The 26,183-nt window shown below is 43.0% G+C and overlaps 1 protein-coding gene across 3 annotated transcripts in view; it reads right to left on the bottom strand.

Moving 5' to 3' along the window:
- Nucleotides 1-3,617: 3,617 nt before the first annotated feature.
- robo1 (roundabout, axon guidance receptor, homolog 1 (Drosophila)) overlaps nt 3,618-26,183 on the bottom strand; it is a 306,085-nt gene continuing 283,519 nt past the window's right edge. For all 3 annotated transcript variants that reach the window (XM_049575681.1, XM_049575682.1, XM_049575683.1), the window contains 13 exons: nt 24,482-24,682; nt 20,790-20,816; nt 19,249-19,291; nt 17,321-17,475; nt 14,917-15,303; nt 14,082-14,198; nt 12,772-12,916; nt 12,254-12,484; nt 10,671-11,170; nt 10,413-10,574; nt 7,162-7,440; nt 6,867-7,060; nt 3,618-4,868 (listed from right to left, as the gene is read on the bottom strand). In XM_049575681.1, the coding sequence (XP_049431638.1) occupies nt 4,854-4,868; nt 6,867-7,060; nt 7,162-7,440; nt 10,413-10,574; nt 10,671-11,170; nt 12,254-12,484; nt 12,772-12,916; nt 14,082-14,198; nt 14,917-15,303; nt 17,321-17,475; nt 19,249-19,291; nt 20,790-20,816; nt 24,482-24,682 (2,456 nt within the window). In that variant the 3' untranslated portion in view covers nt 3,618-4,853. The remainder of the gene's footprint in view (nt 4,869-6,866; nt 7,061-7,161; nt 7,441-10,412; nt 10,575-10,670; nt 11,171-12,253; nt 12,485-12,771; nt 12,917-14,081; nt 14,199-14,916; nt 15,304-17,320; nt 17,476-19,248; nt 19,292-20,789; nt 20,817-24,481; nt 24,683-26,183) is intronic.

Below are 26,183 nucleotides of genomic sequence, written 5' to 3'. Positions count from 1 at the left end.
CATAACTATTAATAGAAAGTAAAATTGTTTTCATGTTTATGGAGATGTTTCATGTTTTCGAATGGTTAAGAATGATAACCCTGCTATGTTTTTATATTGTTAATTAATCCTATGAAAAGACTAAAACCAACTCTGGATTAATTCTAGTGTTGCATGTGTAGCCAAAGCCTGACATAGCTTATTACTCTGTTCCATTGTTGTGTATAAACTATATCGTCAGTTAATTTAAAGATGATCATCAGTGGTGACTGAGGTGTCACTGCTACAGTGATATGTGATGAATTAATGATCTAGCCCCTATAAATATCTACATCTGTGTGTATAGTTTGCACATAATGACAGGTGCTCTAGCACTGTTGAAGAGCCCCGATGCGACAACATCAGAGAAATTGTCCTTGTCGTTCTTTGTTTTGACAGATCTAAAGCTTGGCAGAGCAGTGTTGCTATGCAAACAGGTGATTAAGGATGCATCTACTTTTGAATCTATTTATGACACCACTGACTATGGGAGCAGAAATCAGGCTTGTGTATGTGCACTCAGTTTCCCAATAATTGACATTTACCAATGCATATGGACAGCTTTACAGTATAAGTATGATTTAAAAAATGTGTATGCACATAAGAGATTTTTTAGTGAATCCAAAGCCCCTTTTGCTGTAGATACTAACACAGGGTATATACCAAAATCCTTAAGTCAAAATGAATACCTTTTAAGACCTTCTTCAGCACCATTTCCAGATAGATTTTGCAACTTTGAGTTCTTACAGGTCACATCAGCAACACACATACAGTAGTATTCCAGAAAAAAAAAAGTCATTAAAAAAGTCACATTAAAGTATGCCAGAAACATGTACTGAAAAAGTTATAGTATAATATGTCATTAAAAAGTGACAAAAAGGTCATAGTATGATATGCCATAAAATGTTAAAAATGGTGTAGAAAATGTAATATGTCATAAAAAATATCACACTATGTAACTGAAAAAGGCATAGTATAGTATGTCCAAAAAATGCACTAAAAATGATATACATGATATATACTTCTCACTGATGTAGATTGTATAATTTGTTAAGAACAAAATGATGTAACAATGGTCAATAGAAACAAAAATCATCAACATTTATTATGCCAACTCATAATGTGGCTCAGTAGTGTGTATGGCCCCAGTAACATCTGGGCATGCTTCTGATGAGTCGGCAGATGGTGTCCTGGGGGATCTCCTCTCAGAGCTGGATCAGGGCTTCAGCAAGCTCCTGGACAGTCTGTGGTGGCACTTGGCAGCATTGGATGCACCAATATATAACATCCCATTGGTGCTCAGTTGGATTTAGGTCAGGGGAATGGGAGGGCCAGTCAGTGGCATCACTGCCTTTGTCATCCAGAAACTGCCCACCCACTCTGGCCACATGAGGCCAGGCATTGTCCTGCAGGAACCCAGGGCCCACTGCACCAGCGCAAGGTCTTAGAAGCACTCTATGGAATTCATCCCGGTACCTAACAGCAGTCAGGGTACCGTTGGCTGTGACATGGAGGTCTGTGTGTCCCTCTAAGGATATGCCTCCTCAGACCATCACTGACCCATCACTGTTGGATGATGTCACAGGCAGCATAACGTTCACCACAGTGTGTCCGGATGCTTTCATGCCTGTCACATGTGCTCAGATCTGCTCTCATCTGTGAAGAGAACGGGGCGCCAATAACGGACCCGCCAATTCTGGTATTCTCTGGTGAATGCCAATCGAGCTGCACCGTGCTGGGCTGTGAGCACAGGTCCCACGAGAGGATGTTGTGCCCTCATGACATCCTCATGGTGTCTGTTTCTGACAGTTTGGTCAGAAACAGTCACACCAGTAGCCTGCTGGAGGTAATTTGGTAGGGCTCTGGCAGTGCTCCTCCTGTTCCTCCTTGCACAAAGGAGCAGATACTTGCCATGCTGCTGGGTTAATGCCGTTCTACGGCACTGCCCAGCTCTCCTTGTGTAACGGGCAGTCTCCTGGTATCTCCTCCATGCTCTTGGGACTTTGCTGGGAGACACAGCAAACCTTCTTATGACCACAGGTCTGGATGTGCCATCTTGAGGGAGCTAGACTACCTGTGCAACCTAATTTAGCTGCAGGTACCTCCTCATTCTGCTAGCAGAACACAAAACTAGAGAAGAATCAGTCAGGAAGGATAAGGAGCGAGGAACTGTCTGTGGCTACCACATGTAAAACCATTCCCTTTTTTGGGGGTTGTCTTGCTTTTGCCTCTCCATTGCACCTGCTGTCACTTTCATTTGCACCAAAGCAGCTGTAATTGATTCACAATCACCTCTGCTTCCTAAATGGACTGATTGATATCCCTGAAGTTGAACTGACCTGGTGTTATAATGTAATGATTAATTGTTACCGTGTTTTTTGAGCAGTGTATTAAAGTATGTCATAAAAAAATCATCATATCTTGTACTAGAAAAATGTACTGACATAATATAGTATATTATTAAAAAGTCAAAGGATAGTCTGTCATTGAAAAAAAGTCAGAAGTATACCAGAAAAAAGAAAAAAAAAAAAGTCATGCCATATAAATGTCACAGTATAGTATACTAGAAAGCTGTACTAAAAATATTATTGTATTGTATGGCATAAAAAAGTCATAGTATACTATGCCAGGAATTATAACTAAATGTCATAGTATAGCAAGTCATAAAAAGTCAAAGTATCTTATGCTTTAAAATGTAAAAACAAATTGTTGAAGTGTAGTAGCCAGAAAAATGTCACAGTAAAGTATGCCAGAAAAAATTTACTAAAAAATGTCAGAGTATCATATGTCATAAAGAAGTCGTAGTATATTATGTCATAAAAAAAGTCATAATATAGTATGCCAGAAAAAATACATGAAAGAATGCCATAATATAGCACGTAATAAAAAAAGTCATAGTATAATATACCAGAAAATTGCACTAAAAAATATCATGGTATCTATGTCGGGGGAAAAAAGTCATAGTATAGTATGTCCTAAAAATTGTAAAATCAACATTCATCTGAAACCTTTCACTTCCCCCATTAGCTAGGCAGTTGAACACCCACGTGTAAAGGGACCTATGTGTTATGTTATCAAGAAGTAGTCAGTCATTGGGACAGTAAGGGAGCTAAGAGTTGTTCTTTTCAGATGCTTCTTGCAGGAATCTATAACTAACAGAATCCCACTACCCACCGCAGTAGTGATTAAATTTGTGCAAACTTTAGCATACAATGTTTTTGGACAATTATACATATTGAAATGGAACTACAAAATTTACCTCACAAAATGTTATTCAAGAATGTTTAATACTTATAAGGGGCCTTAATTTTAGTGAAAATTGATTAATAAACTTTTGACACGTTAAGACCCCGTGAACAACCTGTAATCATCAATAGTGCATACTGTCCCCAACAAATGCTCTTTTTAACTCACTTCTGCTAGAAATTACAATGCCCAGCTGTTTAGAAAAATTACCTTCTTAGGAAGAAACTTTGTATTGTGTGACAGAAAATCGTGGCAGTTGCTGACATAATGAACCATGGTCACCCATATCCTTTCAGAGAATGTTGACAAATTACCAGAGGAGCATGTATAGTTTGAACTTTTTTATTCGTCATTTTTTTTAGTTCTTTTTACTTTTTTGCTTTACGAAACAAATGTTTGCAGATGTCCTATGAATAAACAACAGCACCCTTCCTCCATTAAAAAAAAACAGGGGTCCATCACCCCTGCCTTATCAAGAAAAGAGACTCTTCTTGTCCAATTCCAACCTCTCCAGATTCCCAAAGTGACTCTTGTTTCCTGTATTTGACATTCGTTTAAGTGCATTAGTAGACAATGTAACCATTTCGATCAATGTGCAATAGCTGAGTTCATGGTCAATGCAAAAAGATATATACATTGCAGCTATGACTCACATTAACTGTCTTTTTCATCACTTGAGCTAGCGTCAGAACCGGAGAGGGAGATAATCACAACGCAAGGAGTCTCCTTTCAAGCACAGCCTTCGTAAACAGCAACCTTTACCTACATCATCATCATCGTCATCATCATCAGGATTAACTAGACTCTTTTGTCATACCTGTTTTCCTCCAGTAAGACAAAAAGGTTAATAGATAGAATGGTTTAAAATAAAGTTTAGTGATTGTGCTTTTAAAACCAAAGTAAAACAAATAACAAACATTGACAACAACACGAAACATAACAGTGCATTACAAAAAAACAAAAGAAAAGAAAAAAAAAAATCCCAAAGTGGCACTTTCTTGGGGCAGCTAAATAATATAGCAATTTACAACATGGATGGAAATGATAAAATAATAATTATATTTACTGGCATAATAAAATTAGAATTCGCAAAATAAAACAAGAAAGACAAATTTGAGGTACCACAGTGGGTAAAACAAAGAGGACATCATGTATACACGTATATTTACAGACAGTCCACTCCTCTCTGCTCGCAGGTATTTTATTACAGTAACATGTGACTGTATCGGCTCTCCAAAGTTCTTGTAGAGGCAAGCAGAGTCATGTCAATGTCTGGAGTAGGATTTCACTCCATATTGCATTGGAATTAAACATAAATATACTACTGCGTATTTTGTTTTGAATGCGCCATTCTTTTATCTTCTGACACTCTTTCCTTTTTTAAAATGGACATAGAAAATGATAAGTTAGAAAAAACAAAACAAAAAAACATTGGTCTGTTTTCCAGATGTAAAGAAACACTACTGATGTACAGTATGATGGCAGCCAACATGATGGTGAAATACTGAGATATTTAAAATCGTAAGAGAAACAATGGTGCTCCGCTATCGGAAAAATCAGGACAGTTCCTCGGTTTCCTCCTCTGTTCTTCAGCTTTCTACCATCTGGGAAAAAACAAACAAAAAAAAGATTTTGGTTATAATTAGTTTTTCATAACTCGGGTGATCAATCCTCTGGTATTCGCTTCATCGTAGACGTATCTGTCTGTATCTGCGTATATGTCAGCCGATAACTAAAATAGATTTTCAATACAGAGAGGCTAATACCAGCCTTACGTCAAATGACTTAAGCGGTTTCACTGTCGTAGGAAAATTTCCAATGTCAGAATAAATTCATGAAAGTTTTACCAAAGGTGGTGCGTGCTTCCATGTTCCCAAATGTTTGGTGTAAGGTCATCTTAAAACTCAGCCCAAGCTGTCTAAAGTCAGACTTTACCTCATCTTGTCGTTCCGACAAAATCAAACGTTTAATTATCTATTTTAGTTTTGGCTCATGCATATAGTTAAGTTCAATGACACAAACACTGTTAACATCTGGGGGTGAGACGATCCATTGATCTGGATCGATATATCGATTCAATGATCAACGATCCAGTATCATCGATGCTAAGTGAAAACATTCATCGTCATCGTCATCTTTAGGTATGCTTTTATTTTGAAAGTCCATGTCACCGTCAGGCAGCGGCAGGCAAATGGCAAGCAGTCAAGAGAAATACGATGAGGATAATGTTTTTTTACTCAGGAATAAATCAGAAGTGTGGAATATATTTTCGATTTCGGAGAAAAATAGGGGTCAACAGAAAGAGCATGTGCTATACGTAAACAATGCTGTTACGAGATAAAACATGACGTAACGTTACTTCTCAGCAACATTAGCAACTCTGTTCAGTTAAAAACACATACATGCAGGCTGAAATTCAACTGTGCTGTTCTGTCTGTGATGCAGTGACCTAAACCAACAGTGAGTACGAAAAAGCATGAATAATACATGTAATTTTATAAGGTACGAATGGAGGAACGTCTGCTAGTGCTAGGCTAATTTATACAATGTAAACATGGTTGAGCTAATAATGGGTAATAGCAAAACATGACTGCCATGTCTGTGAACCTTGACATTTATTATTGAGCTTAATTTAATACCTCTGTTAAATGATCTTGTTATTAATCCATGTTTTATGGCTGTTGGGAGAAGGTTGCCTTCAGGGCTTTGAGCCAGATAGACCTTTAGTTTTATGAAAAAGATCAGCATTTGGGTTAAAACTGAAAAGATTTCTTTCACAAAGATCTTTCTGGCAGAAAGCCCCGAAGGTTAACTTATCCCATGTGCTGTGTAATGTGCGTTAGTGGAGTCAGTATAAAGTACACATTACTGCACTTCAGCGGTGACAGTTATTTACATTATTTATGTGCTGCTTTTATTTTTTATGGCCAAAAGCAAAAAAGAAAGGCATGGCTGCTTCTTCCGTCATCGATATGTGCATATGGTATCGTCTCGTATCTATCACAGGCCCCTGTATCGTATTGAAATCATATCGTGGCAGACTTTGTGCTATCAGCAAATATTGTATCGTTGACCAAAGAATCAATATGATATAGTAACATGATGAAACCAGTGATTTACACCACTATTAACAACCAATAGCTGTGCACTCTACAGCACCAAACAAGAAGCAGTAAACCAGGTAGACAGTAAACATGGAGGGGACTCAGACCCAAGAATGTGAACAAGTCTCAGTTCTCTCTCCTGTGGGAGAGGAGGAGAAATTGGTGGAGTTGTGGAGTGAACAGCAGTTGGTGTTTAATTCAGCGTGTCTCTGATCCCTCAACCACCACTTATTTTAGTGAGACTTATTAATTGTTTAAACGGTTTGCTTCTTATTTTCACAGTCTCCTCCACTAAAATAGTGCAGCTAACTAACAGGCTGGTAGCATGTTGAGGATACAATATTCAAAATGTCAAGTTTGTATGAAAATATGTTTTTTTTTATGGATTACTTTGATGCCGAATCAACAAAAATACTGTCGACATGACACCTTTTATCATGTGTTCCGAGAGTAGTAGTGGAGGTCTAGGGATAGCCTCAGTACTTTGTAAGTCTGTACCTCTAGCTCTTCATCTCCTGGTTGGAAGGCCCCCGTGGTGTTGAGGCCCATGTCTGCAGGGTTCCTGCGGCCTCCTTCTCCTCTCCGCCGGCCCCCTGAACCCCTAGAGGACATGGAGCTGGAGGAGCTTGGGTCTCGAGGGCTGTTGACTGTGGGGAACTGTGGTCGGCTATAGGGCATAATGTCCTCTGAACCTAGGGACAAAAAACAATCGTAGGAGGAACTGAGACTTGCGTAATCAGAAACACTGCACACAGTGTCGAGGGATACCCTCACATTGTATTTGTTATCGTACCTGCGTGTTGGCGTGCCTTGTTGGCAGTGCTACCCTCATGTTTATTCCCTTTCCCTCCATGGGCACTCTTTTGTCTCTCCTGAGCGTCTTTGCGTTCAGATGAGCTGGTTCTGGTGTCCGAGCCCTCTCTGGGCCGATAGCCCACTGTCCCTCCTCTCTTGTCTCGGCCTGCCTCACCTGCTTTGGGGGAAATCACTCCCCGGCCCTCCAGGGCTGCCTTGGAGGGATGTGTAGGCGACTTAAGCACTGCTGGAGGTGGGATAGGAGGAGGGGGGAGATCTGATGGATAAACACAGGAAGTAAGGACACATTAACCACTGACACCAGAACCTAGGGTTTAGGTAATTGCACAAGACTAAGGAACAAGAATCTGTGTACTTCTGAAACTTCAGTGTGTATCATCTGTCAGTCAGTTGTCTCACACCTGCAAGGTGATACACAAACACAGCTGGAGCTTGTGCTCATAAACTTAGAGCTGTACACATAGCTCTGCCGAAAGGAAACTCCTCCGCACAGACAGTAAACAAAACAGATGACACTAGAGAGGCTGAATCTGGCCAGAGAGTTATGAGATTTGAGAGGAGGAAGAGGGGAGCGTGACGGTCAGCAGCTGGCTCTCTGACCTGCTCGACTTCCCCTGTCGATGAATCAATGCTGCTTGTCCTTGAGCCATTATTCATGTAAGGCCAGCCAGTGGGCCGCCTGGCCTCTCACACATCACACAGCCATCTAAACAAAACGCTGAGAGAAAAGCCTTATCTGCCTTCGATCGATGGCTTTTCATCTTCTAATCAGCTTCCAACCTGAAGGATGGTTTTGTCGGCGGTCAGACCCATAATCCACATAGGATTAGAAAGTTAATAAATGAAGCAAGTGCCAGCTCTCACACCTTGCTTGCATTCCGAAGGCCACCTTAGACTCGTTTTAGAACATGGGACTCTTTGGAGAACCACGGCCTTTATTTCCGTTTTTACACACGAAAGGCTAATGGGGCAGGTGATGTCTTTGCTGCGTCTTGTTGGCGGAATCAGGCGGCTTCAATACACTCTTCTGATTATCCTCCACCTCCAACCACTCCTCCTGAATACAAAAGGGGGCCAGTCAATATCATACAGCAGTGAGGCGTCTGCAGTTTTTTAATATCTCTCTTGCCTCTTGAGTCCTGCCTCAGTCTGAGTCCGATCAATGCCACAGTCTGTGAGATATGGCTCACTACAAGGGAGGAGCAGAGCGCCTGTTAGATTTATGAGGAAATATCAGCGAGGACAGAGCTCAAGCCTGAAAAGTGTCTCTGGGCTTGCCAAGGAGGATGTACTGGAGGGCCTGGTGGTTAATTAGGTAGACAAGGTTGAGACAAATGAAAAGAGACAGGAAGGGGTTAAGTTCAGAGAGGAGGTAGACAAAGGCATTAGAGTCAAACACAATATGAATTTGGGGGGGGGGGGGGGGTTATGACTTGGGTGTTTTCACATCCACTGTGCAAACGAGAGTGAAATGAGTGGGTCAGAGAAGGGTAGGGGTGGGGAAAGGAGGCTGCTGGGGTGCAAGGGGGGGTTGCTGGTTTACTTGTTTTTCTGCCTTTTTTTTTTTTTTTTACCGGCACCTTAAGTGATCTTATTTATGTGTATTTGGTGACGCTGCCTGGATAGTTGTCTCAATCCTGAGTTCTTCAAAAGGTAGAGAGATGTAAAACTATTTATAGAAACACACAGGAATGCACATTACAATGCACTGTGTGCATAGCAAACATAGTAAGTGTTTTCTTGCTGTCCTCCTTTAAATTTCCTTCATCCAACACCTCAGCACCAGTCTCCCAGACCACAGACAGGGTATGTAGGGTGGGGGTTGAAGGGAAGACAGAGGGGGAGCAGGGGGAGGCAATAACCTCCAAATGAAAAACAATCCATTCAGATCAAATGCAATCAGCAGGAGGACTGATGGACAGACAGAGCTGCAGAGCTGTCAGTCTGCCCCCTCGCTGCTCAAACAAAGACTGAGGAGAGGGGAGCACGGGAAAGGAGGAGAGAGTGGAAAGGGATGGAGAGATCACTCCAAAGGGAGGGGCAGCGGATGGGGAAGAAGCCAGGATATAAGGATGATGGCAGGAGGCGGAGGTTCGGGGGGGGGTGGGTTGGATTTTCTGCAGTGATATAGCTGGTCTGGCTCCCAGTGAGCGGGATATTAAATCTCCCTGTCAAGTGCTTCCAACACTCAAGGACACCTGACACTAAGAAGAGAGCCAGCTCTGGGACAGCACATACTGTACACAGCAGACTGAGTGTGTGCACACACTCACATACAGATATATTAAAAAAAAAGATCTTCCCACAAGATCAAAGCACGAAGGAAACAGCCAGAAAGAAGTGGCTTTCCACTGTTAGGCTGTGTGTTGTAAAGAATGATGCTGTAAAAGTCAATTGCTCTTTTACTTAACAAGGTTAAAGCTTTTCCTTCTGTGTACAGCTGCTCTGGTATTTAGCCCCTGTTTGGTTTATGTTCGGCTCCTGCCGAGTGAAAGGTGGCACTTCAGTATGAGCCACAGCACCTGGATCAATTTCATTAGTGGCTAGAGTGGAGAGACATCCCAGTGTCAGCATAGCCAAGCTGGGCAGAGCTCCCCTGAGACAGCCCCCACCCCCCCCTCCCTCCCACCACGGCCCTGGCCTCCAGCCCACCACTCGCCCGATCTGTTCAGCACCGTCACAGATTAGGAGTGATGCCATGTATGCATGTGCATAAACACATGAGAGAAGATGATTAAAACTCTGGCTCACGGCACACCCATACTCAGTCATTTACGGACACTACATCACAGTAAACTGCACTTTTCCCTTCCATATCTGTAGAGGGAATAGAGGCAGAGCCATTGATACAAACTGGCCATCTGTGTACTTGTGGGATACAGCTAAATCGTTACCACTGCTACATGTCTCTCTCCGTCAGTCTGTTGGCTGTATTAAGTCATTAATACCTTTTACAGATAAAACATGTACATACCTAATACCAACTTAGCTTTAATATATGGAAGATTGTCAATAGCTGCAGTATTTCAGACCTACACATTATTTTCTAAAAAAGAAATCCTGGATGTTTAATTTGTATATAACATAATAGGTTTGTACCAACAATCCAGCTCATTTAATCTTAAATATTTAAGAAGAAATCTTCATGCAAAAACGTGCAGTACATGTCTAGCTTGTATGATTTTTACAGAATTTCAGTTTATAATATTGCAGTTTATTTATGTATACCTTCATTGTAGGCATCACGTCGCTGGTTCCCTGGATGACCTGCAGGATGCTGTTTCTGCTTCTTGGGAGGCCTCCTGTGTACAGCTGCCATACTCATGTTGCTGTCTGTAGACACCGGGCTGCCAGGACGGTGGCCTGACGGGTTTATTTGGTATTTTCGCGCTGACAAAAGAAAAGGGAACAGGTTGCTTTTACTACGTCTAAAATTTCGAGCAGCAACATATTTTGTAAACATTGGGCAACCATATAAAAACCCACCTGAAGCTCCTCCGACGTCTTGACCCAGTGTGTTGGGATATTTGGCCACCCTGAGGCCTGAATACTCTGCCGCTGCGGCAACCGCTTGAGCAAAGTCAGCATCAGTGAAGAAGGATCCATCTGATGAGCTGACGGCACTGGACCTCCCTGAAGAGACATTATCCTCTTCAGAAGCCGACCCCCATCCGTTGATCATGGAGCCGGTCACCGAGCTCTCCAGGTCGCCCATGCTGGACGCGGGCGTCTGTTCGAGCCCTCGTAGCAGCAACCTTCGCGGATGCATCTGGGGATGGTGGGGGTGTGTGTGGGGGTGAGTGTGGTGGTAGTGCATCTTGGCCACCTCTGCATCTGTCTCGTCACCTTCCTCCTCCTCTTCCTCCAAAATATCCTCCTCCTCCTCCATACCGTCAGTGTCCAAGGCCAATGGACTGGTGATGTACCCATATGTGTGTGAAGGGGAGAGGGGCCTTGGAGGGGGTGGGGGGCTCACAGCGTGGCGCCTGAGAAACATACACAGAAACCCGTCATATTTTTGATAAATAATAGAGATGTTCCCATACCATTTTTCCTTCCTGTTGCAGATTGCGATACCTGTACTTGCATATCGGCTGATATAGAGTACTGATCCGATACCATTGTGATTACCATTGGTATGGGATCAGTCTATAGACTCTTGTACTCACCGATACCTGATGCAGCATATTAGGCAGTATCGGAGGCATTTCCAGTCCTGGTATCGGTGCCAAGTACAAATCATATGTAATTTACATTAATGCTGATGATTTCTGAGGTACATCCAATCACATTAAAGGTCTACTGTGTAGGATTTAGTGGCATCTAGTGGTGAGGTTGGAGATTGCAACCAACTGAAACTTCTCCTGTGTGCCAAGTGTGTGGGAGATCAACTGTTGCTGACATGAAAACAACATGGTAACAACATGGTGGACTCTTTCTTAGTTACAGGTGATTATAAACAAATGAAAACATATTTATAAATATTATATTCCATTCTGCCAATCTGTCTCTTTAAATCCACTGGACATTTGAACAGTGGACTTTTGAACTCAGGATTTAAGAGTATATGGCAAGGGTGTCCAGAAATCACATCCAGAAAATGAGAAAATATAAATGCCAATTTTGTATCTTACTTTGAACTGGCTGCTTTTTGGCAGTTTAATCCTGAAAGTAAGATGTCTTCATTTCTTTGCACACTAACATGGACAAGTTCCCGCTCACAGCTGGATTACTACACAGTGATATTATTACTTTGACAAAAAAAATGAAATGTAGACTGTGATGTATTACTTATTTCAAACAACTCTCAAATCACTGCGGGTGATTTTTATGCTGTACTGAAATGATGTGAAACAAATGGCTCCCTTGAAGGTAAGAAATCAATCTAAAACCTCAGATATGCTATTGAAAAATGGCCAAAAGTGCTGTGCAATATAGGATAGGAGTTAATGGGCTAAAACATGGAAACAGTTGTGAATTTCAAATGCTTGGGAGATATATTTCCTGCACACAGGCTGACCACTCTTCTTTCACTACTTGTTACGCCTGTAGAAGCCATGCAGGTATACCTGCGTTCGTGGCTGTCGGGTGCGTCTTGGAGCATCGGCTGCATCTCCTCCTGGGGTGAGGGTGTGAGAGTGGCTGTGGACTGGTGACTGTAAGATACAGCTGCGGGGGAAGAGGCTGCCCCTCGGATGGGAGGAGTGGGCCCCCTCTCCATCTCCTCTTCCTCCTCCAGCTCATCAGGCTGCAGGTACATGTGAGAGGGGGGCATGGGGCACTGCATGTCTGGTTCACAGCTGCCAGCAGAGAGAAACCAGCCTCGTTATCGTCATATCACTCACAAAAAAACATGAATGTTTTCACATACTGAAGCCAGGAAAACATAAACTAAATATTCATGGCATCCTTCTATCAAGGTTTGACATGAGTCTAGCACTAATAGATAGAGAAGCCTTGGGGCAAATGCTTGCACTGAAGGCAAGAAACAGGAGAGAAGGCAAGACGAATGAACTTGTATTTAAATACAGTGTCTGCATGCCTGTCAGATTGTCTGTGTCTTTGTGTCTGTGCAGACATGTCCCACCTTTCTTCCATGGATAGAGAGTACTCCTCTGTGCTCCGACTTGGGGGTGGGTTTGCAGGGGGAGGGGGCAGAAGGTCAGCCCAATTCATTGTGCTCTGTTTGGGTAGTTTAGGGGTGCGTACTCCCTTCTTCTGACCCTGACTCCCTGCTCAAACGGAAAAAAACAGCACTCCATCACTCACAAGACACCTATAGACACATAACTTGCTCTGTCTCTGAAAAACACATCAATTATTAATGTTGAAGAAATAGTAAGGTAATGAGTGAGGAATTGACAGCAGATAAAATGCATTAACAAGGCTGGCAAACAAAGAAAAGATCATTTTACACGGCAGAGTGCAAAGGCTAATGCAACCCTCCACTTTAATGCAAGTGTGCACACATACCTCTCAGTTATTAAATGATGGGATATACTATAAAACACAGTCATTTCCCTACAGCGGTATTACCGAGTACTAAGCGGAAAGGTAGAAAGAAAACGGCAGAAAAGGGTCCAATTAATACCAAACTATTAGAATTGTGAACCAATGAGCTGTGAGGTGCATCGAGCACTAAAGGCTTCTCCTTAATGGCTTGAACTTCAAACGCAATATCAGAATGGATACATGGCATTAAGGTGGCAGCGTTGCATGCCGTCTGCAATGTGTTATCATTTGTCCTTGTCCGCGGACAGACATTGAGGCCCTGATGAAATTAGGCTGCTCCATACTGGAATTAAAGTAAAGCCAATTAACGGAAGCAATGCAAACTATGCAAGGACAAACTGAGAAATGAAATAGAAAGCAGGGAAACAAAACAAAAAAAGCAGAGTTAATAAAAAGCTCCTTTTATTGAATTTGCTTTAAACATCCCCTGGATGACATTGCACCCAGGAAACAAAAGGCACAAGCGAATACCTGGCACGATGCGCCTTTGTTTGGAGGCACTGTTGTCAGTTTCCATTTCTCTTTTTGTTCTGCAATTTTCGACTTTCTGAAGGCATCTCCCTTTCAATTTCTCCTCAAGATAGGCTGACATGGAAATTAATCAAATTAGCATTTTAAAGCACGCATTATTAGCGTCTCGAGGTGATTTATTGCTTTTGAGGAAAATTGGGATTTTCAAATGGAGTTGTGGAGGTATATGGATTATATGGTTCACAAAAAATAATAAGGTGGGAAAATTTGACAGCTTAAATCGAGCAAAATATCAAAAACAAAACTATTAATTTTAAGTGAGAGAAAGAGCCTCAGGAGGTGTTTATTTTACAACCTCGCACTGCCCTTTTTGCAGCTTGTTTTGTATTTTCCTTTATGCCCCAACTCTCTTACCAGAGGTACTACTGCTGCCTCGGTCAGAGCTGTTGTAGGAGCCTCCAGTGTGGCTGTCATGGGTCTGGTTGTAGGGGATGGTGGCTGGCATTGGGCTGTCACCTCCTCTGTAGCGGTCTGATGGTGGGGAGAATGGAGCTTAAGGTTAGTGTGGGCCCCCGGCAGACATCGTGCCAACTCAAAAAGTTTCAAGCAAAGCAAAGCATTCACTTTGTACCAAACCACCTTACCATGGAAATGTGAAATGATGTATGATAATTTATAACAGGAATGCCAAGGACAGAAGGCATGCAGTTCATGCGTTATAATTTTCAGGTGAGTATGTGAACACATGCAACATCTGCACAAGAATCTCAAAACTATCACACCAGATGTGGTTCCTTTCTGCAGGTACAACCAGGTGATGATAGCTTCGTTCAAAGCGGTTAAAGATCCAAGAGTTATCTTTGTCTTTCCTTTAGAAATCTGATACCAAAGATAAACCCTCACACCTGCCTTCATCACAAAGAGAAAACCCAGATACCATACGACAGCAATTCAGGCCTGGCCCACGTTTAAGCGGCAAAGATTACACATGATTGCATGGAGGGTGATGAGGGGGTTACATGAATGCCGTACAGACAGGCAGAAAGAAAGAGTGATGACACTTATGTTGACTGAAAAGGAGCGAGACAGAACCAAGGTAAATATGAGCATGAAACTCTTCTACAGGCTTCCACAGTGAGGCTGAAAGAGCCGGGAGAGGAGAGAACAGAGGGGAAAAATCAAGTGGAGGAAGATCATGGCTCGGAGATGACCTCTTTAATCATGGCTGCTGCGTATTCCACACACTCACCCTTGTTCAGCTTGTTTTGCTCCATGATGTTGTATTGCAGCTGGGAGCCCATTTCCTGTTTCTGCTGCTGGACTGAGGTGGGCTTCCAGCAGTGTTTTTCATTCATCTCCCCTCCACCTAGGAGTCCTCCTCCACTCCCTCCGGTTCCTCTGTCTGAGTTAACATTGTTGCCCATGATGGAGGACTGGATGAGCTGGGTGGTGGCGTACGGCGTCGGCTGGCCCCCTGGACCCACAAAACGGCCATCTTTTAGGTTCGGGCTGTTGAAGGTCTTCATCTCATTGATCTTGTTGGACAAGTCTACATCTCCATAGACGCCTGATTCTGGCACCATGAGGTTGGTCTGCTTGTTTTCCATCTGGTTGTTATAATTGGCGATGCAGTCGGCTGGAGAACATGAGGAGGTTATTTAGTCAATCTCGCCTACTGCTGATCAGTTTAGGCGCAGTATGCCAAGTCGGTGAAAAGCTTTGAAACAATAGGACATCATCTGATCTACTGTAGAGCTCAAAGCATTTATTTAAGGAAAGTGAATTATATTTACATCAGATCATTTTAAGCTATGAAAAGAGAGAGAGGGACATTTCTATTCCTGTTCAACGCCTCGGTTTTGTTAGCCAAATGATGATCTACTTTAGGTGAGTGACACAGGTGGTATTACACCTTTCCCGCTCAGCCTCCTCTCAGTCTCATCCATGACTCAGTGTGGGTGTCATCTCTGTTCTTTCCCATCTGACGGTGGGAGCATCTTTGCTCATTGAGAGGGACAGAAAGACATGTCTGTATCAAAGACCTGGAATGAGGCGTGCAGTAAAAGCACAGCTCCACTGACAGATCCAATTTTCCCTGGCTCATAAAATATTCAAATCCTCCAGCAGATCTGAGAGCCAGCCTTGCGGTAAATACCAAGGACGGCCATAGGTGCACGCTGCTCGTGCCGTGCGCCTCGCATTTCAGCAGCACGGAACAGCTTGACACTTCAAAGGTTGACGTGTGAAAGCGCCCCTATGGCTGAGATAAAGGGACATTAACTCCTATTTCTTTGCTCTGTCACCTAGTCAGTGATCCTCTTAATGTTCACAGAGTTTAGGTTTGGCACACACACAAAGCATGCGACTGGCAAGCTCCTTAGTGTCATACAGCAGGGTGTCATGCGGAGAGTGAGGGCTGCCTTTAGCCTCTTATACCCTGTTAAACATCTCACACCATGTTTAGGTAGATCTGAACACTTCAACCTCAGACGGGTGATTAGCACAAAGAAAGAACTAAACTTGATGACTATAAAGTCCGCAGAATGAATTATTAATCCTCAATGGGAACAGTTTGAAGTAAGGAGAAACTGTTGAATGGCTGGATGGATATTAGGCTGAACAGCTGGATAGGAATTATGGGGCTGCCCTTAAAGGCATGGTCCCAAAGTGCATAATTTAGAACATAAAGCATTTCAGTGCAGGCCAAGTTTCCGATGATAGGCTTGTTTTAGACTCGGGTCACAGCTGAAAGTGAATAACAGCAAGTCCTGTGTCATCTAAGCTGACAGTTTTGGCTGCGTTTTACTCTTTTCTCTCCTCAGATAGGTCACTGCGAGTATATGTGTGTGTGTGTGTGTGTGTGTGCATATAATAATGTATATTGTATCGTAGTAGTGTATATGATATTGAGGCCAAATTTGCTCCCTTTTGTTTACAACTGTACTAGTGCTGACTAAATTAAAAAGGCCACCTGGTGGTGTTCCATAAGTCTCCTCTCCTTTTTTCCTCTCCACCTACCCTACCCTACTTTCCCTCATTCACGCTCTCTACCTCCGCTCATACATCTCAGCGTATGTTTCATCATATACTTATTCTTCGTCATTCCTTTTCCCCCCCTTTCCATCTGGTCTTCCAGGTGCACCTTTCTCCCTCTATCATTCTCTCTTCCTTTGCTCCTGGCCAAAGTCTGCAGTCCAGCCTTGACCTCCTCGCCCGCTACACATTTCTTAAATAACTGAGCACTTAGGGGAAATTACATTACCGGCTATAACAACAGTATGGAAATCAGCAGAGCAATTCGATTAGCAACAGAGTAGAGCCATAAGCCCCTCTCAGTGTGCTCCTTTTATTTCCTGCCTAAAACAGCTCTACTTTAACCTCAGATAAATCAAACACACAAGCACACAGCCTCTCTTAATCCTAATATTTCTTCAGGTTTTTCTTGTGGAGACCTACGGAAAGGAGAGATACACAGAACAACTCTCCGGGGAGCTAACCCAGATATCAGCTTCTACTTCCTTTTGCACTGCAGATTCCCCCAGCTCCTACGTTTCTTATCTCTACAGTTATTTTGTCAACCACTGCATCATTGCGTTTGAGGCGAGTGTTTCTTTTGGTTGTTGCTTATGTACGGAAGTGCCGGCATGACATACCTGGGCGGCTGTATGTTGCCAAGTTGCTGTCGCTGTTGCCGTTGCCTGCAGTGCAGCAGTTGATGCTGCAGTCGTTGTGGTTGGAGCAAGAGTTGGGCCATGTGTCTGCCAGCCAGGGCTGAGTGGCAGATTCTCCAATGTTTAGCAAACCAGGCCTGTAGAAAAAAAAAAGAGAAAAGAAAGACCAAATGGTTGACAATAGTAAGAGACTGAGCCAACACCACAATGACATTTATGTGAATGAACTGAAACACCCACAGTAACACAATATTTAAAAGAAGATTATATGGAGTTTATTTATCCAGCAGCTGAGAATAGGAAAAATCCAGCTTTAGTACTTTTTGCCTTTTGGACACACACACACACACACACACACACACACACACGGACCCAGGGAGCATATTAGAAAAAAAAAGCCCAGCTAAATAGATTGTGTGTGCTTGACTTGCCCGCAGCCGATGACACTTTCCCTGAGCCCTCGTGAGCATTAGCGAACCGCCTGGATTAGACAGCCAGATAAAATTCACTCCCAATGTTGCGAAATGTGCGTCCTGAACAGCCAGTGAACCACAAATGCTCCCTGAGTAGATTCCTCGGTGTCACACAACATCTCTATCATTTAAAGTTTTTTTTCTTTTAAGCCGCACAGAAGGAAACTAGTGAAACTCGAGCACCAGAACAGAGACCCATGCGGACCAGTCCTACACATCATTGTCTCGCCATCCATCTCTATTGTTTCCACGTCTTGCTCCTATTTCTTCAGTTTTAATCCAAATACAATACATGATCACTTGCTCAACAGGATTCTACTGTACTACCTCACCTCAGGCCAACCGCTGAGTGTTAACAGAGCTGAGAATGAAAAGTCTCCCATTGCTCGTGAAATGAATCAATCTAGCACACAAAGAGAATGCAGTCTGCTCTTCTAGGGCCATATACTGTTTCAGTATTCAAATCTCCACAGTGCAACTCCCATTTTGCATATCCCAACACTGAATAAGCACTGAATTACGTTTCCTCATTCCCTCTCAAATGACTCATTTCTTGGATTCATTTTGGGTAATGAACACATTTGTCTTGTACAGCCAAATACAATCTCACAATAGCTCCTCAATCACCCTGGCAGTTGTATGTTGATATTGAATGGCCATTGTCTTTGTGCAGAGCTGACACAGCCATGCTGCGTACGGGATTCAATCATAGAACTGGATAATATAATGAATATGGATTTACTGCTGATGGCTCCGAGCTAACTATCCATTCACACACACAAATGTACACTTGTAGTCAGTACTGTGTACATTCTGTGCTCTCAGTAAAAAGAGGGCATCAAATTAATACAAACAGATGAGTGACAAATTAAAGTAAAATATGTATTTCCTCTTTTCTGTCAGCACACTCAATTTTCACTGTTTCCCAGCTGTATGAAAACATGCCAAATGCCATCCAGTGGATACACAAATGAGTGGGAACAAGTTGATCCCTGCCAAGTGTAATTCTGCACAGTCTCACTGTTTGTGCACAATGCACCATTCCACAACACGAAGAGGTGTGCTGTTACCGCTATGTGTGTGCATGTATCTCCATTAATGTTTTCCAGTGACGCTATGGCACAGCCTTGTGGCTGGACGTGGCTCTTCACCACATAGGATGAGGATGGGCTCCTGGCAGACTACATGGGGCTTTGTTCCTGTTACCATAACATGTTTAATGCACATCCTCACCCCTCCTCAGCTCTCAAGAAAGTCACAGCACTCCCCCTAGTGTTTGTTGACTGAAAGTACACATGCCCAACCCTGCTCATGGAAGTTTAACATCCTGCTGCTGCTGTTAATGTATTCTAATCACCATTACATTTCCCAAAATGTGATGTGTATTTTAAATATTATCATGCACACTTTTTCTAAAAACAATAAATGAACTCTTACCTTCCAGCGCTGCTTACACCTTCTCCTCCTCTCTGATAGGCCACTGAAAAGAGAGGATAATGAGTTTCCAACATGATTTCACCACAACTGTCAGCACATCATCATCCTTACCAGTGTCATACAAGGTCAGCATATTAAACTGATTTTAAATTGTCACTTTTGCTGCTACTATTTACATGTGTGTGTTATTGTATCAGTTCAAGTGAGTATGTAAATGAATGTGTGTGTGGCATAATTTCGGCTGAGTCACACACACACAGCAACAGGCGCAGGAGGAGGATATGTAAGAGGCTTATGAAGAGCAGAGATGCAGAGCTCTTTGGGTGTCTGGCTCGGGTTCAGTGTGTTTGAAGCTTCGCGCGCTGAAAGTTGGACTCTTTCAAGGAGCTCTAAGCTGCCGGTGTGTGAAGGGGAGATAAACTTCCAACTTTAATTACAATCTCTTCCCTGAGAGCAGAGGAGGTGGAAGAGGGGTAGGTCGGGCCTTAGCTATGTCGGTTCCCTGTCTCGTTTTCACAACAGGAAGTGTGGTTCTGGTCTTTGCGTGCAGCCAAAGGAGCTCTTAGATTAGCTCTCTAATGCAAACCAAAGTATCACAATCTAATTCTAGATTGAAATCAACATAATGCACTGTAACATCCTGGTTTTACACTAAGTACCAGGGCAGGGGTTTTCTTCTTAAAGAGACAGAAACCTAACCACACAAGCAAGGAGTACGTTTCACCTGAAAGATTTCCAGCAGATTATGAAACAAGCTTGCAGCTGATAAATTATTCTACCTGATTGCAAGCCTGGAGGCAGACACAAACAACGCGGCTACTGTTTAGATATGATCCTGCACAGACAGGATCAGCTAGTGTAACCACAAACACAAACTGTACAGTACTGGTTCTCTCACTCTTCTTCTCCTGCTCTCACTTTTACTTCCTCTCACCCATTCACTGTCTCACATTTGCCACTAAGCACAGCCAACACCCCTGACACACCTCTAGGGTACAAAGAACTTCAGGAGGATGAAAGTCCACATGTGAAAGAAAGAGGACTGTACATACAAACTCGTACAAAGAGAAAGATAGAGAGGCACCGAGAGCTTTCTTTTATCTGTTTTACGCCGTGTCACTTCAATTCACAGATAACCTCCTTAGCGCCGCTGCCGCTTGCCTATCTAATTGGTGTGTTGGAGTGCTGGTGGTGTGTCATTCTCTTAAATCCCATCTGAGGGTTGCCAGCAGCCCTTTGATCAAGTTACCACTAGTTTTATCAGCCTCTCAGTAGTGTGGCCTGCATCTCTTTAAACATTACGCTCTGACACAACTCAAACATTTGGTGGAGCATTTAATTCTAGGGTAGATCTTTAAGCTGTGCCATTGTTGGGCTCGTTTTATCCGCACTCACCAAGTGTCCCTCACTGACTCCTCCAAAGTTAATGGCGTTTATCTATTAGGGCTGTTGCTGTTCCAGCCATTAAATGAAGTGCTGTGAAAAGTCTAGTGCCGAATGAAAAAACAGACATCATGTAATGTTAAAAAAAAGGTGCTTACCTGTTGGTGTGAACGTAAAGGATGGCACTGTTGGGACAGAAAGAAAAAGAAATTATTGAATTATTGTGCATCAACACTGTCTGCATCAGTTCCTCTGTTCTGGGCTTCATCACCAAATAGTTTCTGTTACTGTACACAAATCCCCAAAAAGTATTTTAGCCTGTATTCACACGCTACTCCCTGCCCTCTTGTCTTTGATCCCTGCAGACATCCCTGCACCCCAACTGGGGGAAAGTGAGTGTTGAGCCAGCTGCTGGTTCAAATCCTGGCCCAGACTGTCAGAGGCCTGCTGGGCAGGGGTCACACACTGGGGAGATATCTGTTGCTATCTCTAACACTCACATCATCACCCACACAGCTCAATTACTCACACTTTGGCATGGAAGGGGCCCTTGTGCAACACATTAACATGCTGTAGGCAGATTTAGATTCAGTGTTGGCTGCTGTGGTCTGTAGGTATGTTCTGAAAATGTACTCTGCTCAAGAAGTGAGGAATGCAACAGTATGCATCACAGTTGATGCAACATTGCACCATGCTGGTAATTGCCCAGCGCGCTGCTTCAAGTATCTGCTCTGTAGAAATGTTGCTGTCTGCCTTCAGCATACAGTATGAGACATCTGAGAGAGACATCTAAGACGAAAGGTACTGCTGTTGTCACATTTCCATTTCCTCAAACAATTCATTCATACAGCACCTGTGCCAACAAATGTCCTCTAAATGCCACAATCATCCTATCATGCTTGAATCTCTCCTCTCGATGCTCAAACAAGTCTAAAGATACAAGCAGTTGGGTGGCTTTTATCTGTTTGATGAATGCTTTTGAAGAGGGGACAGACTAACACTTGGTAAGCTAAACAGTGTGTGAGAAATGCAAACGTGATTGAAATCCATAAATTGGGTTCTTTTATGACACAAGAATGTCACAGATGTTCGATTCCTGGCTAGATGAAGCTGTAACTGAGCTACAACTCTTTGTTTAGTAATAATTTCTTTGCTGCAAATCTTAAGCTTTTTTTGGCTGATTTGTTTGGACTATCTCAGTAACAAGATATTTTTGAGAATCTGTGCAGTATAGCAAAATAAAATTTGTATCACACAATGCCAACACATGAGCACTGTAAGGTTTGCATGACTGCATTCACTGCCAAAAAAATGAGACAAAGCTATTTCAAATTCTTTAAAGTTTACAAATTTAAATATATAATCTATGAGAGACACTGCTGGCACAGACTGCAGCACACACATGCACACATACACAAGTCCCAATTCAGCCTATTTCACCCTGAGAGCAGATTGTTGCTTCATGTGGTTGCAATTATACTCTTTTCAAAACATTCTTAGTAACCAGTTCCAACAAAGACCGTGGCCTCTTGTGGTCTGGGTGCACGAGGAGGAGAGGGAGGAGAAGGCGGGGGTATGTCTGCCTACTGTGCCCCTGAAGAGCTTTGTGAGTTTATGTGTGTAAACATCAACATATAGAATCACAGAGAGTCAGAGGGTAACCTCAGCCTACACAGTCTTCTGTGCCGCCTGGCCGCAGATCATTACTGCATAAGTCTTCAAAGCTGCTATTCTGTATAAGCGTGTTCCCTCTGAATAACCTCTGCTTGTACATTACTGGAGTAGAATACTGGTATTGTTTAAGAGGCCAAATTGAATCTCAGATTGCATATAATTTCTTCTCATAGCAACACTAACCAAACAACAACACACGACATCATATTAGCATTAGGGTGTTAAGAGACTTCAGTGCAGTCAAATCAAGATAACGTTTCCATTCCAACAAAGTTGGGAAGCTGTGTAAAACGTACATGAAAACAGGTTTGATGACTTGCAAATCTTGCACAACATACAGTGTGGGAAATAGGTATTCAACATGTCTGTTTTTTTTTGGTTATTAAGCATGTTTCCAATGCAGCTATTGACATGACATTAGACCTGACATTGATATTAACACAGTAAAACTACACAGATGAAAAAAGTCGATCCATAAACATTATGCACATAATAAGACATGGAAAAAAGTGTTAAAACATGCTGACTGAAATGTATTTAATACTTGGAGATGCCTTTGTTTGCAAAGCCAGCTTCATGATGCTTCCTATATGAAAAAAGCAATGTTTCACAGTGTTCAGATGGGATTTTGGCCCATTTATTCCACACCGACAGTCTAAAACCCTCAAGATTTTGGGAGGCCTGCTTGTGAATCATGAGAAAGAAAGTTCACTTTCAAAACTTCAATTACCGTCCTCAGTTTCCAAATGCTTACTGAGTGTTGTAAAAAGAAAGGGTGATGTAACACAGCAGTAAACATGTACCTGTCCCAACTTTTTAAAACGTGTTGCAGGCGTCAAATTCAGAATAAGTATATTTACAAATAAACAGTCTAAACAGTTATTGTCTTTGAGCTTCATTCAACTGAATACATGTCAAAAAGGATTAGCAAATCATGGCATTCTGTTTTATTTGCATTTTAAACAGCATCCTAGCTTCTTTGAAATCAAAGTTGCATTCACTATAATGAGAAAATCAACAGCTCTGACCATAATCACCCACAAAGGTATGTGCAAAAGCTGTAAAAAACCACAGAGCTTAAGGAAAAGCTTAGCTGAGGTGTCTCTCACTTTCACATGACTCACAACACCCACCATTAGCATGACTGCAGTGGATTTAGCACATGGATATTCTGTGTTTTCTGTGTGACAGCCACAGATTAGCAACAGCTAAGTCAGTCTATTGTCTGTGTGTGTCTCAAGGTTGAAGGGTGGATCTCCTCTAACCCTGGCAGTCAGCAGTAAACCTGAGCCCAGGAGTGGGTATGGTGCAGGTAGCGCTCACAGGCAGCAGCTGCACAGCCTAAGGCCACACATTAAACCAGCCCACACATAAATGAGACGCAGAGAGAAAGGCTAATAGATCTCTTTATACTCTAACTATTGTGGGCAGAGGTTGGGCATGTCATGAGCCCTGTCACTTTGACTCAAGTCAGGTACAAACACACTGCGTTACGCTGTGGCTACTCTGCGAGGGCTGAAATGCAGCCCAAACACACATGGTTAGGGATTTTTCAAAACATACGCTAAGTAGATGCTATTAACAGGATTGCTCAATTCAGCTCCTCCGTATCTAAAGGCCCCTCTCTAAAAGGACAGCAGGAATATTTCAAGCATGTGAAAATGTCAGCATGTCCTTGATAAAGAGGTATTATGGTAAGACATTCTCTCTCTCCCAGCACAGTCAGGAGGGAGTTGCTAAAAGGGGAGTTGTTGGACCTCAAAATGTACTTTACTGAAAACACTCTTCACACACCCTTGCAGAATCAGCGTGACAGAAGTATGAAAAAGAAATAAAAGACATCTTCATGCAGCACTCTCAGCGGGAGCTCACATCACATCTTAAAGTACCCTACTGGAGAGTACTTTCAGTTAGACTTCACCTAGAGCACTCCACAAAGACAGCGCTCTGTGTGTGTGACAGGCAGGATGTGAGGTAGCTCGGCAGCATTTGGGATGAAGAAGATTGAGGGCACTGGTTTGAAACAGAAATGAACACAGTACCACACTAATAAATACTGCATTCATTTTTCTCACCAAATTCTGCAAGTGTGAAAACCTCTGACTTCAAACCAGCGCTGCACATCAGACATTTAGGTGCTAGTGTTGAATGTGTTCTGCTGCACTCATGTACTGACCCTTTCGTATGCCCGCATAGCTGCTGGAGAGGCCATTCCTCTTCTTGCGGTGTCTGTACAACCAGATGCTGAAGACCATGAGGATGATCCAACAAGCTGCTCCGATGCCTGCTATAAAGGCTGGCTGCTTGACCACATCTGAGATCTGCTGGGACAGGGGGTTCTCCAGGATCACGGTCTCTGTCATTCGCCCGGATGCATCTGAGGACAAGGAATGCCGGATCAGAATTAGACAGCATAAAAAAAAAGGCGCAGTTGGTGGTACAAAATTGGAATAGCACATGCACAACGAAGGGAGTTAGGAATGTGAAAACAGGAGGGAAATGTGTTATAAAACCTAAAGCCTGAAATAGGGAATATATAGTGGAAATAAATAGAGTCAGCATGGCACAAAAATATGAACATTCCTCCATCTCCTGACACACAAAAAAAGATTCTTTATCTCAGCGGGTGTGTATGAGGCTGGGTTGTCGAAATGGGAGTCGTTTCTCTCTATTATTCAAAAGGCTTTCATCGCAAATCCCAGTCAACAATGGCAGGTGAGCAGACGAAAGCAACCAAAGACATTCAAACAGAGCCTGTGTGCCACGCAAGCCTGATGGAGCCCGATAGGAAAACACAGAGAGGCGTCATTTACACCCAGCAGTGGTGGCTTCATAATCACATAAATAAATCCAATGAGATCATCCTCAAATACAGACACCACAGTAATTAGCAAACTCGGGCACATCTGTGAAAAGCTGAGGTGTGAATGCCTTGAAGCTGTTGCTACTGTGAAATGCACTGTAAAGGCACCGTCTGTACGGCTGCTCACAACAACCCGCTCTCGGTCTGTTTTTCTCATCTGTCTATTCTCTCTGTGCTTCTCCCTCATGCGTGATACATGAAAGACTTCTTCGGGTTGCCCCAGCCCCCACCATTCTGAAATTTCTTCATGTTCGTGTTACTTTGTCTTCATCTCTTTTGCTCAAGTCTTTCATGTTGTAGCCACTCGTCTCTACCAACTCTCCAAGCCAGAGGCAAAAACACTTCCCCAATGAAACCAGCTCCCTGCCTTTACCCCTCCATATCCCTCTGTCTGTCTTTGTCTCAGTCACTCGCTCCACGTCTCCATTCGCCTGCCTCTCCCCTCGCTCCTCTGTCTTCTCAATCTGTGCCTCTGTCTGGCCGAGTGAACGGAGCATGCCAATGTGACTAAGCAGCCCACAAGGGACTGTACAGGTATCTAGGCTGGGATGACGCATACAAGCTCGGAGTGTGACAAATGCATTTGGGTGAAGCGCTGGTCCCCGAGGCACATTGTTCCACTCCAGTGTTGGAACATGGCAACAATCACCACAGGAACTCTTCAAGGGAGAGAAATTGTATCAGTCACAGCCGTTGCTTCTTCATGCCCATCCCAGCCCACTCAATCACACATTTAAAACCAGATGGAGTTCTCTCTCTCTGCCTCATCCTGCAATTCATGTGTTTTCCATCCTTCTCCTGAGTAGGCCAGCTCAGAGCTTTGGGGAATAAAAACTGACAAAACATCTCAAAATATCTGTCCGTCTAGACTAAAAGGACAACAAAACAAGAAATAAATTACAGCAACCGGCCCCACTGCAGCGTGCACTGTGTTTCTTAGCAGCATTAATAACACGTCATGTCTGAGCCCAGAGTGCAGGATTCATTATTGCCTTTGTTGTTTGAAGCAAAGCAG

The sequence above is a fragment of the Epinephelus fuscoguttatus genome, linkage group LG5 (genome assembly GCF_011397635.1).
Source record: "Epinephelus fuscoguttatus linkage group LG5, E.fuscoguttatus.final_Chr_v1".
Taxonomy (NCBI): Eukaryota; Metazoa; Chordata; class Actinopteri; order Perciformes; family Serranidae; genus Epinephelus; species Epinephelus fuscoguttatus.
Note: the sequence above shows the minus strand (reverse complement) of the source record. Positions and strands in the feature narration are given on the sequence as shown.